The following is a 14416-nucleotide window of genomic DNA, read 5'->3' on the forward strand; positions in this document are numbered from 1 at the left end:
TAGCAGGCAAACAAAATATATTCCATTTTTGCAAATGATTTTCTAACAGGAAACAAGCAACATAATGAAAAATTCAGAACAAGTAAATTCCATGTTGCAATATTCAATAAGATGTGATAAGACAGCTAAAAAAATACAACCCAACTTTACAATAGGATATAGATTTCCTTTTAGTAACAATATAAAAAAATTACATATTACAATACAATATGTGTGTGTGGCATTTGTTTCTCTGAGCGCCTTCAGTGCGGTGCAATTCTTGTCTCGATAGTGCTTTCAGCTTCTTGCATGAACTGTCTTGCATTTTTAAGAAGCCTTCCATTATCTTTGCATATTAGTCCCAGGATGGGGCAGATGGGACAAGGAAGTGAAAGGAAGGGAAGAAAACCTCACTGAGCCCTGTACCATCTCTGTATTTCAGATCAGGAAGCTGATCTTACAGAGATGTTGTGCAAGTTCTCAAGCAGTTTCTATCTCGGAGGCCTCTTCTATAAAATTAGCCACAGGGCTGAGAAGCAGGAGGGGAAATAGTTTATACTCTCCATTGCCATCTTCTGGGAGCAGAGACTGATCACAGAGTTCCAGCGTATCAAGGGATTCAGCCTGGATTGCTGGAGCTGCCAGTGGTGAAACTGCTTCGCTACTTGAGGAAAGAGAAATAGCAGGTTTCTCCTCCAATGAGGACAGGAGAAGATCTTTAGGATCCTCTGTCTTCCCAGCACCTTCAACAGAGGGCAGTTCTTCGAATAACGAAAGCAGAGGGTTGCCTCTGTATTGTATCAACTGCATGTCTGTAATGAAACAAAGCATCCTAAACTGAGATTCATGACAGATGTAAGAGCAAGGTCTTATTCAAAAAGGGAAATGAAGGGGTGGGGAGAATTATTTCACTTCAGATATCAGAGAAACCACCGTTGGTCAGCTGTGAACCAAAGCCAAGAGGATCCTGAGGACTGCACTTAAAACTTGTGTGAAATGGAGCAGGCTTGGTTGCCTTTATCTTTCGGCAGGAGAGAGTTTGTGGATACTACTTATCACATCACAAATGCACACAACTAACTTTGTCTAAAATGACCAGCCATGAATCTGTATGACATTACTGTGATCATACATCAGCATCTCAACAATTCTCTCCTCATTTTGCAGTTAAAAGTTGCCCACTTGTTACTCCAAATATCATTCCCTCTCCCTCAAATCCTTTCAATGGCTTCCTGCTTTTATACTTCAGATTTAATGGTTAGCCCTTCCTTATCGCACAGTGCCCAGAAGGCACTACTGACTCTTTCCTGTACTTCCTCATATTCCGCTTCTAGATCCATGCACTTGGATTTGTCTTTACAAGTGCTCCAATCTCACCCATCTGCCACCTCCCAGTTTGCACCTTTTGCCAGGCTGCATCCTCTGTTTGGTGCAACCTCTCACTTCTCAATATTTATTCCTCCTTTCATGAAGCCTTCCCTTGCTTTCCCCTTAATCATCTTGTGTTTGAGGCTCCCCTGCATTTCATATTCATGCCTGAAGTAGCATGCTAACTCTTCAGAGTTGGGACCACATACATTAGTTCAGGATGGGCAATAATTTTTGACTGGGGACTACTTCAGAAATTTTTGAAGTGGCCCTGGGCTGCCCTGGAAGAGATGGGGCCTCAGGCGGAAGGGGCAGGGACAGGACACTTTTGTGCTTCCCCATCCACAGACCCTGATTGATCGGAGGGTAGGAGGGGCATGTGAAGTCTTTGCTCTCTATCCCCCCAGAGAGAACCATCAACTGTTCTGAACATCTGGTGGTTCCCTCTAGGTGGCCCTGCCCCTGGTAGTGGGAGGAGACTTCGCGTGCTCCCCACCCCACCCCTTCAGGGTGTAGGGGCAGGGGGACACACAAAGTCTCTTCCCATCCTGCCCTATTCCTTACTGACCTAGAGGCGGCGCGGGAGGGGGGGGGGGCGAAGGGGAGTACATGAAGTCTCTCACTCCCTGCCTTCAGGCACACGGCACTTAGAATCAACAATGAAGGTTGACAAAGCGCCGTACACTCCCCGATCCCTAGGCCCTGATTAGCCTGGAGACACAGGCGCAGCAGGGCCTCTGCGGGCCAAATCAACCCACTTGGCCGGTCACATCCGGCCTGCGGAGGCTCTTTTGCCCACTCTTGCATTAGATGAAGCTGACTGTACACTTATCATGTTCCATAAATAAAGTAGGCAGAATGTTATATTGCAAGAGATGCAATCTATGTGGGCCACACTGCTACAGTAAAGAGAATACAGCCATGAACCCAATTTTGAGGTTCTCTGAATTATACTTGCTTCCACCTCACCAATTATTTAAAATGTAAAGTCTCCGTGGTAGCCCTAGACACACAGCCAAAAGAGACAAGGAAAAAAGGAAATATTAAATCCAGCAGCTATATTAAATAATTAATGGCTTGACTCAGCTCCTATGAAAGCCAATGGAAATTCAAGGTGAAACAGGAATTGGTCTGGGCTCTTATCTATGGAAGTGAAGTTATACCAACATAGGCTGGGAAAGCTAAATTCAACCCAGAACTTGGTATTTTTAGGGTGGTCTAAAGACTCTGTGACAACTCCCAGTTTTCCCTCCTGCCCACCTTTGTTTTCAGTTGTTTCCTGCTCACTTGTTCCCAGCTCTTCAATGCTGTCCGGCAGGTCCTCAATCTAGAGGGGAAGTGAACAAAAAATAAAGGCAGCACATTTACCAAAAGAGAATTTTTGGAGTAAAACATATTACTGACACTGCCAGCTTTCTGCTGATAAGTCACAGAGACTGCGGGTGAAGGTAGTCCCCTCATAAAAGGCAAAAATGGAATGTGTGCTTGTGTGCATGCTCTCTCTCACTCACCCCTTCCTGAGGTCTACTGATAATCTGCATAGCAAGGCCTTAAGGACTTGTTGCTGCTCATGAGGATTAAAGCTGGCAATGCAGGAAATAGATTTCAGAGATGCTTCTTGTAATTCAGATAACTAACATTCCCTGTGCAGATTTGCTGCAGTTGGTTTTTGGCAGATGTTCTCTTGATAATTTTGATCTCACCCTGTCTACTAGCTCTTTTATTCCAGCAAGGCAGACCATGATATCTGTTTCAAGTAATGCTTACAAATTAAGTCACATCAAAAATTAAATCAAAGCTGCTAGCATTTTCCTCTGATTAACATGATCCAAACCAGGCTGACAGAAAAGCTTATTTAAATAAAGGCACAGTTTCAGGATTTGTAAAATCAGAAACTGTTTTGCACAAGTATTTTGTTTCAAGAGTAGAATTTAAGAACTGGATGAAAGAACAGCTATTAGCAATTAATACTTATACTCTCATGTCAGTTCAGGAAGCTTCTGTGAAGCTGTGCTTGGGAGAAATGTATTTCATTCAAGTTTTTACATCACTGTGAAAAACTAGTGCCAATTCTTGGATGAATTGGTCTTCCTTGTATCCTATTTGCAGCGTTGAGTGCATAATTAATGAATATATGAACAGACAGTATGACTAGGATACCCTGTTATTCCCCAGCTCTATTTACAAACCAAAGAATGTTTTACCGAATGCAAAATGATAATGGGTGGAAAAAAATTAAAAATAGGCAGAAATGTGAAAAAATTTAAGAGAACACACAAGGAACTTTTTCCTACTTGCTGCATACAGCACCACCTAACATAATACAACTACATCTAATGTTCAAGCTTTTCCCTATTTCTGCTCTTACACTCCCTTTGGACAGTGAATCAAATAAGAATGATAGTTTTCATGTTTTAAACTCCAATCAATTTCACTTATCACATAGGCAACTTGACTAAGGTCAATTCAGCTCCTACAACACTTTTCCAATCCTTTCCATAAGAAAAAAATCCCTAACACTTACATTTTCCATATTGGATGAAGCATTTGTCAAGTTTATGTCCAGGGCTGAGCGCTCAGGATTGAAAGTCTAAAGGTAAAGAGAAAGAACATATTGTTTAATAGGTGTTTATGGAAAAATCAGTGACATATATACTATATGCAGGTTCACAGAGGAAAGAGGGAAAAGGAAACCAGTCAGATTCAGGAGTTCATTCCTCCCCTCTGCAATGGAAGGACACCACCTTCAACAGAGGATGTGTTACATTTGACAGTATGTAGGGCCTTCCATTTGAGAAGCTAAGAGCACTTTGCAAGCTTCAGAAGATGCCTGCAAAATAAGATTAGTATTCTTCATATTTTAAAACTGAGGCCAAAGGCATAGTGCCTTGTCTAGTATCACAGAACACGACGACAGTAAGAACCAAAAAGAATTCTGATCTCCTATGTCTTAGGACGGTACTGTTGCTAGAAGATAATCTCAGCCAAAAGGTCCCAAATACTTGTAGTCTTTATTTCAAAGGAGCTGAGTAGTCATAGTTCTCATGGTTTACAAGGGAATTAACAAGCTGCCTTAAAAATCAAGCTGCTAGTTTCTTGCATTCACTTTAGCTCCTCAGGATTTTCCAATGAAATGTATGTGAAACAAATCATAACAACGACACATTGGAAAGTCTCAACACAGTTTAACAAAGACACACCTCACTATGAACTCTTCATATACATGCCTATTAAGGCAGCAAACAACAATCAAATGTCTAACATTGCATCATCTCAAATTCCTCAAGAGTTAGGGCAGCAAACACCGAGGCTGTGTCAAGACTGCAGGGTTTTTTCGAAAAAAGTAGCCTTTTTTCGAAAAAACTTCACCTGTGTCTAGACTACAGCCATGTTCTTTCAAAATTAAATCGAAAACGCAGCTTTTCTTTTGATGGCGGTAATCCTCACGAGGAATAACGTCTTTTTTTGAAAGTGTTCTTTTGAAAAAAAGGTGTTCTTGAATGCAAACAGGGCTTTTTTGAAACAGAGCATCCAGACTGCCTGGGTGCTCTCTTTCGAAAAAGCCTCTTTTGAAAGAGGCTTGCAGTCTAGACGTAGCCCTAGTGGGTACACATGCAATGAAAGCATGGCATGAAGGGAGAACATGCTTGGTTATGAGTCTGATGCCGACAGGCAGAGCATGTTATGTTTCTTGTTCCATGTAACATAGGAAAGTGTACATGAGGGTAACAAACCTTCTGAGAGAAATCCCTACAGTGATTATTTATAACTTTGTACTATTTCATTCACTGACATCTGCATTTGTGAGGATCTTCTCCTCAACACACTTCTATGGAATAAAAGCCGACATGAGGAGAAATAACGTAAATGCTTTAATCAATGCACATGAGAAATCAAAGTGTGCAAATAAAGAGACACTCACATCACTAAAGGCTTCAGAGCCAAAGTTAAATTTCTTCCCAGACAGCATCGCCTGGAGCTCCTCAAGACTAGCATCAATACAATTCAGAAAATCCTGAATCTCTTCCCTGAAAGAAATAAAATGACTATGTAAAGCAAGATGCATCAGAAAAATCAGACACATGGACTGGGAAGAACGCTGGCAGTCAAGTGACCATTGTAGCTAGAGAGCAACAAGAAATGGTCAAGACCCACAGTGGGTCACTGAAAGCTCAAGGCATGTCTCATTCCCATTCCACAAACCCCATTCCATAGCAGTGCTGACATGTACAACACCATTTACTTGTCAGAGAGGTACTGGTATAAGGAGGAAGACTATCATAAAAAAGAAGCAGGAAAGCTATCTTGGATTCTCCCCTTCCTGCTTCTATCTTCCTCTAATTTTAAATATCTTTCAAATAACTCTCAGAATCCTGCTATGGATTTTGTTCAGGTTCAGGGTGAGCAGGTCTTGTCTTGTTGACTGCAGTTTTCAGGAAACCAGCTCTTATGGACACTGCTTACCTTGTAACATGAGCAGTCAGATTTTTGCCAAGTTGTACCTCCTCCTATGATGGCTGGCAAAACACAAATGGTCTGGCCTCAAATGGAAAGAAAATATGCAAAGAATACTAACTGGCATGTGAGCCAAGTGGGGGAGATTGCAACCCCTCCTAGTAGCCTGAAGTATCTTTCACATTGGAAAGAAACATACAGCTAATCAAATAATTGTAATGCAATTCCCCAGGTCTTGAGTTCTCAGTAAGGTGATGTACCACTGGGTATTGGGGATTTGCACCCAACAGCTGTAAATTATTGAAGCTATTCATTCATGAGGGGCATCACGGCACCAGGGTTGCAATAGAAGTTATTGGATGCCTTTTTTTGTAACCAATTTTGACAATATGACTGTGTTCTGATGCAACCCAAGAAAGGAACATTCAACCTAAAGCAAGAGACAATTATAAGATTATGTGCTGCTGCTGCTACAGGGCTGGATGGCAGAAAGACCATCACTTTTAAATCACTGATCCAAATTTAGCTTGCGTCAGTAGCGACCAATAATCACAAATGGTTTTCCATGCAGCTTATATGGAAAGAGTTGGTTTCTAGCCTTTATTGAATAGGAGTCAACATTAAATAAAACCCCCTCACAAAAATGGCACTATTTGGTCACTTTATCAGCAATCCCAGCTAAGGCAGAATGACCCACTGAGAATTAACTCTCCATCTGTTCTAGAGGGAGTTAATTCCCCGCCTGCTTCAGAACCTGAATGCGTAAACTTTCAATCATCACTGAAATACCGATTTTGTAGTATAAGAAACCTCCTGAGTATGTGGAGCTAATCAGACTAACCTCTTTTCCCAGCAGTATATAAACTCAATGCTGACAGTCTCAAACCCTTTCTAAATGATTTTCAGAGGGTAGTTGGAAGAAATCCATATATATGTTTATTGTTGCCTTCTAAGCTAACAATCACTTTTTAATAGTAGGTATTTGCCATGTTATGATATTGACAGAGACAATTAAGTTAAGAGTTTCTACTGAGCATATACAATACTCAGGTTCAGGAAATGAGATCTATTGCCACTGGGACCTGCCAAATAATATGCATCACTCTCATGCATGAGAATGCTGGCTTGGATAGGGAACAGATGTTACCTGCTTTCCATTAGCCTCACATGCTTAACAGCTTTCTGTGTGATACAGAAGAAAAAAAATTACTTCAGAGGCACCACCTATTTTTTCCTATAAAACCTTGAATAGTTTGTGAAATAATAGAAAAATCGGAGTGGTTATTGAATTGTGTTCTTTGAAAAGGGTTTCTTTTTTTTTTAATTTAACAAGAGACCTAAAATTGCTATTCTGCCTTGCAGGGTTTACGGAACACAACTTACCACAGGATTTTCCTCACAACTGTCTCATGCTTTTTTTTTTGCCTGAGCTGTTAGCTGGCTCTGAATGTTTTGATCCCATGTATCAAAGGCTATGGGATATGAATGTGTTATGGACAGTAATTCCTTTTCTCAGAGAGCTCTTTCATACAGGATTCCATTCAGTCCTGTTCAGTGTGTATAAGAAGCAAGCAGAAGAGATTGTGAGATTGATCTGGGCTGGTTTAACAGACACACATCTATTTAGTTCTCATCAGATCTAGAGGGTCTGGCATATTTTTTGCTTTCCTAGTGGTTTGCTGAAAATGGCATTTGGGAAAACAAACTGGCTAAAACTAACTCTGGGCAAGATGTAGCAGATGATAGTGAGTTCCAGGCAGAGATTAGAAATGGCTGGTTCTTACCACAGCTACTTTGCTCAAGGGGTTTGAGCTGGAGTGTACTTGCATATTTCCAATTATTGGTGGCCTTGACAAATGAAAACATCCACTTTCAAGTATTCAGATCCATAGGTCTTTGATGTGGACTTCACTAAAGCTGTGCCTTTGTGTCTTGCAGACTGGATAACTGCAAATACTCCCCAGGGGACTACCTTAGAATGTCCCTTTGAAACTGCAGCTGCCTGGCTAACAGCACCAGTTATTGGAAATATTACAAAAAAACTTGAACAATTTTCATTGGCTTTCCAGTTGTTTTTTGGTGCATTAAAAATTTGGAGTTAGCAACTTGAAGAGACCTACCATATATAGCATGGCTCCTGACTAGCAGAAAATCTGCCTCTCTCTTCACAAACTGCCCTGGTAGTTGATAGCTGGGTCATTTGAGGGGACAATCTTAAGATACTTAATATTTGCAGGGCATGCATTTTCTTGAATGACCTGCAGCTCTAAAGTTTGCTCATCCTGACCTACTACAGATTGTGCTGATCTTCAAACACATGGTGCAACACCCATCTCTTTCCAAAGCTTCTGAATGAGCAGTGAGGCACTATGAATATGGAGGGAACAAAAGGGAGTTCTAGGTTTTTCTAAGGTCTTTGTGTGCCAACATGTATGCACCTCTTTAATTAAAAGTATTATAAAATGAGCACAATGTAATGTTGCAGGAATACTAGTATATAACTTAGTCACCAGAATCATATTAGTATAAACATACTCTGTACCTCTCCAGTAAAGCATCACTTTGAGTTGTGGAGTTACTCTCATTCAAGATGGAGTCAATCACTGATGCAGGATCTTCTGGAGCATTAACTTGGGCAGAATGCATCTCTACTGCTTCACTGCCTACTACACTGGACATGAGGGAACCATCAGCAAGTTGAACTAGACAGTCTGGTTCTGTATCACTTAACTCAATGGGCTGTGATGCTTCACACACAGGCAGATCCTGTTCTTGAGAAGTCTGGATCTCTCTAAGAAATACAAGACACAGAATGAAACAAGACTCAAGAGAACTCAGCTACTATACTACTTCATAAGAACGACCATAATCCAGTATCTTACCTTCACATGCTTCAGAGGAATGAAAAGAACAAGGCAAATATGAGTAACTGATCACGTTGTCCAGTCTCAATTTCTGGCAGTCAGAGGCTTAGAGACATATCCCTCCCCATCTTGGCTAACAACCACTCCTATCCTACACAGACTTACCTAATTCTTTTTGAACCCAAAGAATCTTTGGTGTGGGATTTCGTCAAAAGTTTTCTGAAAGTCCAAGGTGACTGCCCATAGTTTGGTAATATTTAAAGCAAGCTGCAGAATTGTTATCACAAAACTTGTGAGATACCAGAACCTTAGCATATAAACACCTGAGCATGTGCTTATATTTAAGCATGTAAACAGTTCCACAGAATTCAACTCAAGGTGTTTACTTTGATTCAAATTGGACCATTTATATGTCCAAAGAGGAAAAAATCTACTTCAGTGTTTTGCTGACTTAGGTCCAAGTGACCTGCATGTTTTCTAATAGTTTAAAAAACCCCAACCTGTAATGTATTGAATATATTTAAAGATTTGTATAGGTAGTTGTTAATTTTTTAGATTCAAGTAGTACCACCAATATTATTACAAGTACAAATATTTTCATTTTCTCATTCATACCCATGACTTCCACTTGGGCTACTTGCTGTAGCACACACACCAGGGGCATCATCCACAGTGTTGGTAATATCTTGAATAATAATGCCTGTACCATTTTCACTGTCTGGATCATGTTCAGAAATAGCAACCTGCAAACCACAGGAAACAACAAAGAAAAAAAAATATCAATCTGGCATATTAAGGTCTCAGTCCCTAATTGTTGGCGAAAATTAGTTCTGCATTTAAGGGGTTTTTTTTAAATGCATTAAACTTGGTGTAGTCCCTTTTTGAAGGGACAATAGGGGCTCATCTAGACTATGTGGAACAGTCAAAAGAGGATACGCAAATTCCGCGTGAATTTGCATATCTTCTTCCGATCACACTTTTGAAAGTGCGGAATTTGCATATCCTCTTTCGACTGTTCCATGTAGACTATATGAGTCCTAGTAGTTTAACATTTTCTAGACCAGAATCTGAAATGCTTCATCCAAAGCTGAGGATGTTATGGTTCCATGATTGCTCAACAAACCATACAATGACCAACACATCCATTATCCCAGGTTCCCCCCTCAAAATTTACCGTATCACCATGCTCCACGGGTAGGTGAATATACTGCCGGCTGAATTTGGAAGGGGAGGCACCAGACGCATCTGTTAGAGATCTAAAGAAAAATATATAGCTGTAATGAATGGTTAGAAGACAAGACCACAAGTCATACTAACCTCCAGTTTCACACACTTGCTTACATGCAATAGCACCAGCTGCTGCTGCTAAAGCCACTTAAGTGACTAATTCTTAAGCAATTTTAAACCATCAAGTAGTTGGTGTAAAATGCATGATCTCATTACTTTTATCCTCATCCTTCTATTTTTTGTCACAACTCCTCCTTTTATTATTGAATAAAAAGGAAAGGTCTTAGGGGCAGAGAATTTCTTCATGTGCGTTGCCCAAAACGACAGGGTTCTGATGCTGGCTGGGTCAACTAGGCAGTAATGCAACACAAGTAATAATATATAACAACAAGGAGGGCATTTGGTTTGCTCATTTTGCTTTGCTGGACAGCAAAATTTGCACAGCAATTTTTATTACAAGTTCTTAGTAGCCCCACAACATAAAAATAAAAGCAACACTTCAGTTAGAGCTACAATTTTAACATAAAAAAGCATATGTAAAATTGAGAAGCTTGCAATGGCAACACAGGAAGTCAGACTTCCTCTGTTTCTCTCTCACATGCAGAGCCAGACAGACATGTACCACGCCTTTCCGTTAGAGAGCAGTGGTGTTCTGGTCTAAAACAATAAAATCTTTCAAAGTCTCCATTGAGGGAATTGGAAGACTTGGTTAAAAAGAGAATGACCTAGGAAAGGAGGGAAAAACAACAACGTTTTAGGGACTTTAACAAAAGCTTTAGGCTACCAAAAAGTTAATTACCTTTTTCTCTTGACTCCCACAATATAGTTTCCTCTCATCAAACTTAGTATAAATTGAAGGATCTGAGAAAACAAAAGATGTGATCAGATACCAAGAATTGACTCAGCTTCGAAGCATCAATGTATAGGCTTTGCTACAAAATGAGGATTGATGTGTTAGATACAAATTAGTGTTACTGTTTTTAGATTATGAGCTACATTGATGACATCATCGCATCTGGACCCACCTGAAGGAGGCCTTTAAAGAATTCACCTGGGATTTCAACAATTTGCACCCCGCCATCAATCTCAGCCTGAACCAGTCCACACAAGAAATCCACTTCCAGGACATTACAGTCAAATAAGTGGTGGTCATATAAACACCACCCTACACTGGATGGTATAAACCACTATGCTTACTTGCATGCCTCTAGCTTTCATCCAGAACACACCACACGATCCATTGTTTACAGACAAGCTTTAAGGCAAGACAAACACCTATAGCCGTGGTGTCCAATCAGCTCTGAAGCAGTAGCCACTATAGTGCCTACTGCTATAGCCAGATAGCCACACTCAACTGGCCGAATAGCCACATGTGGCTAGTGGCCAGAGCGTTGATAGAGACCCTGTAGGTCCATGGTGTCCAAGTTTTCTTAAAACTACAATACCCACCTAGGGAAGTGAAAAAAAAAACAAACAAACAACAGATCGATAGAATCAGGTGGGTACCCAGAAGTAACCAACTACAGGACAGACCGCCCCCCCTCCAAAAAAAAAGCAACAGAACATCACTGGACATTACCTACAGTCCACTCCCCCAGTTAAAACCTAACACGTCATCAAGGATCTACAACCTATCCTATATAATCCCTTACTCCCACAGACCTTGGGAGTAAAGATGTTAAGAAGCGGGTAACTGACTAATCACGTACTGAATACAATTTGTATCAAGTACACAATTTCAATAAGGGGCCCTGCTGCAGCTCTTATTACATTTAAAAGACAGAACCACAGCAGGGCTAGCTAGAGTCCAGGAGCTAGCGTGAGCTGGGACTCAGCAGCCCCGGATCCTTGACTGCTGCTTGTCTGCCTCCCATGCTCCCACCCTTGCACCGCGCTAAGCTTAAAAGCCAGTTCCTCCTAGCATCAGCTCCTGCTTCCCGCCCCTTGCTGCCTCTGCTATAGGGGCAGCAAGTGGTCAACTCGACTACTCTTTTACATCCCTATGTAGGAGGCAAGCCAGTCCTCACTTCCAAACAGCTCTCCAACTTCTAACAAATACTCTTCACCAGCTATACAACCACCATACAACAGAAACACTAACCCAGGAACCAATCACTACAACAATCCACACTGCCAATACTCTCTACAGGTCTACCCCAGTGATACCATTATAGGACCTAACCACATCAACCACACAATCCAGGGCTTGTTCACCTGCACATCTACTAATGTAATATATGCGATCACGTGCCAGCAATGCTCCTCTGCTACATACATTGGCCAAATGAGACTGACTCTACACAAAAGAATAAATGGACACAAATCAGACAACAAGAATGTTAACATACAAAAACCAGTAGCAGAATATTTTAACCTCCCTGGACACATAGTAACAGACTTGAAAGTTGTCATACTTGAGCAAAAAAGCTTAAAAAAACAGACTGCATTATGAAACTGCTGAGCTGGAATTCATATGGAAACATGACATCATCAGAATTGGTCTGAATATCAACTGGGAATGGCTCGCTCATTACAAAAGGTAATTTTTTCCTTCAAGTATTCTCACCTTCTTACCAACTGTTGGAAGTGGGCCACATCCACCCTGACTGAATTAGCATCATTAGCATTGATGTAACACATTAGTGCTACATCTCTGTATACATGTAAAAATGCCTGCCAAACTCAAACTTCCACTTCATGCATCTGATGAACCCATGAAAGCTTACGCTTTAATAAAGACAAAATTTAAGGTGCCACAGTACTTCTCGGTTTTGCTAGAACAGACCGATATGGCTAACTCCCCGAAACTAGTATGAGAAGATTACTCAGATGCAGTGTTCCTTGTAAGTTGAGCACTGAGGTGGCTGCCCAGGTGCGATTCCAATGCCACTCAGTTGATTAGCAGAGCACCCACAGCTGGCAGCATGTGTTTCTATTGATGGTGCACATACACACATGCTGCAGTGTGCATAACAAAATCCATTCCACACAAAGATGGGGGGGGGAGGGGAAAAGAGAACTTGTTCACTTGGGGCAGTAACTGAGGTTCTTTCAGATGGTTATCCCTGTTGGTGTTCTACCTTAAGTGTCTTGACGCTTTGCTACCAAAAATCTCTGATTGGAAGTGCAGTGCCCTGGCTGGCTGCACACATGCAAAGGCCACCTCACACAGCTCTGTGAGGCCACTCTGCATGCACAGCCAACTGATCCCAAGTTCCTTCTCTGCCAGAGAGGATCAACATAAGCTCCAAAAGCACAGGTGAGGCAGGGAGAAGGAAGTAGAGCACTCACAGGGACAACAACAAGAATCTATTACTGCACAAGGTGAGTAACTTCTCTTCTTTGAGGACTCTCCCTATGGATGGCTCCACCTTACTTGACTATGGAGTGCTCCTTGAAGGAGGAAGGGTTTCGGAGCAGCTCTATGGACGGTGGAGAAGACCCAGCTTGCAAACTGAGTGTAGAGGAATATAAGTTAATCTCTTTTTTCTAGTGCCAGAATTCTGGTTGTGAGGGTTACTATTTTGAAGTCTTGCATCCATAAAAACTTGTTGAATTGAAGTAGATCCAGAATGGATCACCAAAACCATTTTTTCTGGGTAAGAAAACAACAGGAATAGAACCTCATTCACCTGTGTAGAGGTGGCACAGGTTCTACATCTAATTCCAGGAGCTGGTTTATTTCCTATTGTAGGAGGAGCTTGTGAGAGGAGTCCCTCAAAAGAGACGGGGATGATGGAAAGCTGGGAGGGATATAAAAGGGATAGAATAACTCTGCTGGATGATTTGTCTGTGATGTCATTCCAGGTGGTCTCCAAAAGGTGTTTAAGTTGTCAAATGGTTGAGATCTCATATCCTCAACCAAATTTTCAAAATGATTTGCGAAGACTAGAGGACCAAGATGTGGAAAGATGGTCTGGAGTTTGCCTCTGTCTGGCCTGCTGCTGTTTATAGCTGGGAGTAGTGTGTCGTTGAGGCTGAGAATAGGGTTCTGCCCAGAACTTCGAGTTATAACAATTTCATTTTGTTAATGTTGCCAGGTACATAGATGTTGAGAGTTTTCAAGGTGGCTCAGAAGTCCTTAAGCGTTTGTAAGGGCACATCCGTAGCCTTGCTAAACAGCTTTTGGTCCTCAAAGGTCAAATCCTCAACTGGCGCCTGATCATCTTAATAACCCCAGATAGGTGGAGCCAGGATACCCAATGCATGACAACTGAGGTCACAATGGAGCATGCTGCTGTATCAGCTAAGTCAAGAGAAGCCTTGGAGGGTCATCTGGCAATGAAGGAGCCCTCAGAGATGCTGGATCTGTATGCTTTCTTCTTGTCTTCAGGGAAGTGTTCAATAAAACAACATTTACATGAAGAGGTTATGTGTGTGTATTTCATGTAATTGGAAGGCAGCAGAAAAACAGGCTTTGAACCTGAAGAGATAAAGCTTCTTCCAGTCCTTGTCATAGGGTGTAATCCTGGACTGTTGTTGTATGCCCCTCTGATTTACCACCTCCAAAATGAGTTGAATTG

At 41.4% G+C, this 14416-nt stretch overlaps 1 protein-coding gene across 1 annotated transcript in view; it reads right to left on the bottom strand.

The window, feature by feature from the left end:
• Nucleotides 1–14416, bottom strand: part of LOC102460788 (heat shock factor protein 3-like) — a 28808-nt gene continuing 14392 nt past the window's right edge. Inside the window, exons 6-13 of the mRNA XM_075940823.2 lie at nt 10693–10754; nt 9841–9922; nt 9282–9409; nt 8345–8593; nt 5270–5375; nt 3872–3937; nt 2608–2674; nt 1–791 (exon numbers count right to left, since the gene is read on the bottom strand). Of these exons, the coding sequence (XP_075796938.2) occupies nt 460–791; nt 2608–2674; nt 3872–3937; nt 5270–5375; nt 8345–8593; nt 9282–9409; nt 9841–9922; nt 10693–10754 (1092 nt within the window). The 3' untranslated portion in view covers nt 1–459. The remainder of the gene's footprint in view (nt 792–2607; nt 2675–3871; nt 3938–5269; nt 5376–8344; nt 8594–9281; nt 9410–9840; nt 9923–10692; nt 10755–14416) is intronic.

Source organism: Pelodiscus sinensis, chromosome 13, assembly GCF_052426305.1.
Source record: "Pelodiscus sinensis isolate ZL-2025 chromosome 13, ASM5242630v1, whole genome shotgun sequence".
Taxonomy (NCBI): Eukaryota; Metazoa; Chordata; order Testudines; family Trionychidae; genus Pelodiscus; species Pelodiscus sinensis.